This window comes from Aptenodytes forsteri, unplaced genomic scaffold, assembly GCF_000699145.1.
Source record: "Aptenodytes forsteri isolate BGI_AS27 unplaced genomic scaffold, ASM69914v1 Scaffold25, whole genome shotgun sequence".
Taxonomy (NCBI): domain Eukaryota; kingdom Metazoa; phylum Chordata; class Aves; order Sphenisciformes; family Spheniscidae; genus Aptenodytes; species Aptenodytes forsteri.
Window position 1 is genome coordinate 403,298 of NW_008796180.1, and position 2,231 is coordinate 405,528.

The window sequence follows — 2,231 nt, forward strand, 5'->3', positions numbered from 1 at the left end:
GTGGAGGTGGGGGGGGGGGGGGGAGAAGAGAAAATCCAGTTCGTCGTGAAGAAACTGAGCCTCATTTATTAAAGTGAGCGCTGGTTGTCGAGGTAATAGCAGACATAAGGTCCATCCTTTGTACGGGAGAGTAAACATGACAAATGGGGCAGAGCTTGGCGTGATTAAAGATGAAACAAGGATCCATCTTAGCCAAATCTGAAAACTACTATCTACAGCCTTCTTTTAATGGAAGAGAGGCACAACAGCACAGCTCTGCTTTGTTGCAGCTGAGTCTCCCTCTGTTCCCCCTATAAATAAAGAGCACCCCTCCTTCCCTCGCTTCTTGGAGCATTTAGGAGAAACAAAAAAATTATCATGTGTCCCCTCCACACACACAAACTCACACCCACAAACACGCACACTCCATCCATCCATCCGAGGAATAGTTATAGGCTGGTGGCTGGTCCATGGGATCGGGTCTGAGATCCTCCTTGTGGGATCTGCAGGCTGGCAGAGGAGCTGGAAGAATTAGACCTGATCTTGGTATTTGGTAACTTGTGATCTTTTTTCCATTTCATCCTCCTGTTCTGGAACCAGATTTTGATCTGGCGCTCGGAGAGGCAGAGGGAATGGGCGATCTCGACCCTGCGCCTCCGGGTGAGATAGCGGTTATAGTGAAATTCCTTCTCCAGCTCCAGGACTTGCTGCCTGGTGTAGGCTGTGCGGGAGCGTTTCGGTTCCCCTCCTGAGTAATTGGGGTTTACTGAACAAACACAAAGGAGGAAAAAGAAAAAGGAAAAAAAAAAAAAAGAAAAAGGGGGAGGAAAAAAAAAAAAGAGCAGAAGAAGAATTACTGAGCTGTTCCTTTAATGGGTCCTTTCCCCCCCCAAAAGCATCACACATTCTTTTGGCGGGGGGATATACTCAAAAAAATACACCGCAAACCGTCTAAAAATATACGCAGAACCTATCTCCAAATCTCCACCTCCATCCTCGCTGCTTGACGTGTATTCCTGTCTAAACGTTTTTACAAGGTCCCCTAGACACATTTTCCATGCCCTCTGCGTGTGTATATACACATATATATACACACCTCTACTTGAGCATCACTCTATTATCCCCAAATCTTTAAAGTTCCCCCTACACACATGCAAACAGGCAAACACAGGCACTCCTTTTTGATAAATATCACTCAAAAAAAAAAAAAAAGAAAGGGGGGGGGAGGAGGGAAAATAGTAAAAGTTTACTCAACCCGCCACTTAAATACAAATTACGAAAACATAAAACTTAACTTATGAAGATTCAACAGCCATAAAAAAAGTAGCCTGCAAGAAATCGGAGGAGGATGGTAACAGAGACTTCAAAGGCACATGGCCAAGCAGAGCAATAAAAATTTATGGAGGATGTAATTATACCGCTCTGCAAACAGGCGATCGTAAATCTCCACGAATGGTTATTTTACAACTGGTGCAATAAGATTTCTACAAGACTTTGAGGTGCTACTTAGTATAAAGCAAAGCCACTTTAGTTCACTTACCCGTGCTTACATGGACTTTTTTCATCCAGGGGTAAACTACCGGCTCTTTGCAAGAGGAATCGGAAGGGCTTTGGTTCAGAGAGTTTTGGCTGCAGGAGGGTGGTGGGCTGGGGGTGACCGGCTCGCAGGGATGGTTTGGCTCAGAGAGGTGGCTCTGCAGTCCGGCCGGAGGATGGACATGACCCCGGGGGGATAACACCGCTGCTTGGTGGCCGGAGCTCTGACAGGACGAGTAGAGCTGCTCCTTGCAGGCTGACCGCGGCTGGTACATCGCTTCATGTTGGAAAGTGCTCTCTCGCCTCTGGCTGCTGTAATATTCCGGCGAGTGATTGGGAAGGTAATCGCTGTGGGAATACTCTTCACAGGGTGGGAACTTGGGGTCCACATAGTTGGAGTTGATCAAAAACGAGCTCATGGCCATTAATTTCTTAGAATTGCACACACGAAAAAAAAAAATATATATCTCTCTCCTAAAATTTATTCCTGTCCCCCCCTTTCCTCGTTTTCCTGTTTCGTGAAACCCTCCTACTTACTGTCAAGTGAACAAAGTTGGAGTCCATGTGACAGCGCGGGCCAATGGCGAGGTGCCCTGCGATCCCCGGATAAGGAAATCTGCCCAGCCCGGGCTCTCCCGGGGCCCCGAGCATCCCCGGGGAGGCGGCCGGGGGCGCCCGCTCCCCTCCGGCCGCCCCCGGCCCCGGCGCCGCCGGGC

General features: G+C 48.5%; 1 protein-coding gene across 1 annotated transcript; it reads right to left on the bottom strand.

Moving 5' to 3' along the window:
- Window positions 1-26: 26 nt before the first annotated feature.
- Window positions 27-2,166, bottom strand: HOXB4 (homeobox B4). Its single transcript, XM_009287744.2, has 3 exons — window positions 2,053-2,166; window positions 1,520-1,946; window positions 27-745 (listed from the first exon to the last, which is right to left on the bottom strand). The coding sequence occupies exons 1-3, from the start codon at window positions 2,164-2,166 to the stop codon at window positions 429-431; spliced, it is 858 nt and encodes a 285-aa protein (XP_009286019.2). The 3' UTR covers window positions 27-428.
- Window positions 2,167-2,231: the final 65 nt, after the last annotated feature.

Coding starts and splice junctions, on each gene's coding strand:
- HOXB4 (XM_009287744.2), bottom strand. CDS start 2,166: ATGCTCGGGGCCCCGGGAGAGCCCGGGCTGGGCAGATTTCCTTATCCG. Junction 1,947..2,052: donor CCAACTTTGTTCACTTGACA/GTAAGTAGGAGG, acceptor TGCAATTCTAAG/AAATTAATGGCCATGAGCTC. Junction 746..1,519: donor AAAAGTCCATGTAAGCACGG/GTAAGTGAACTA, acceptor GTGTTTGTTCAG/TAAACCCCAATTACTCAGGA.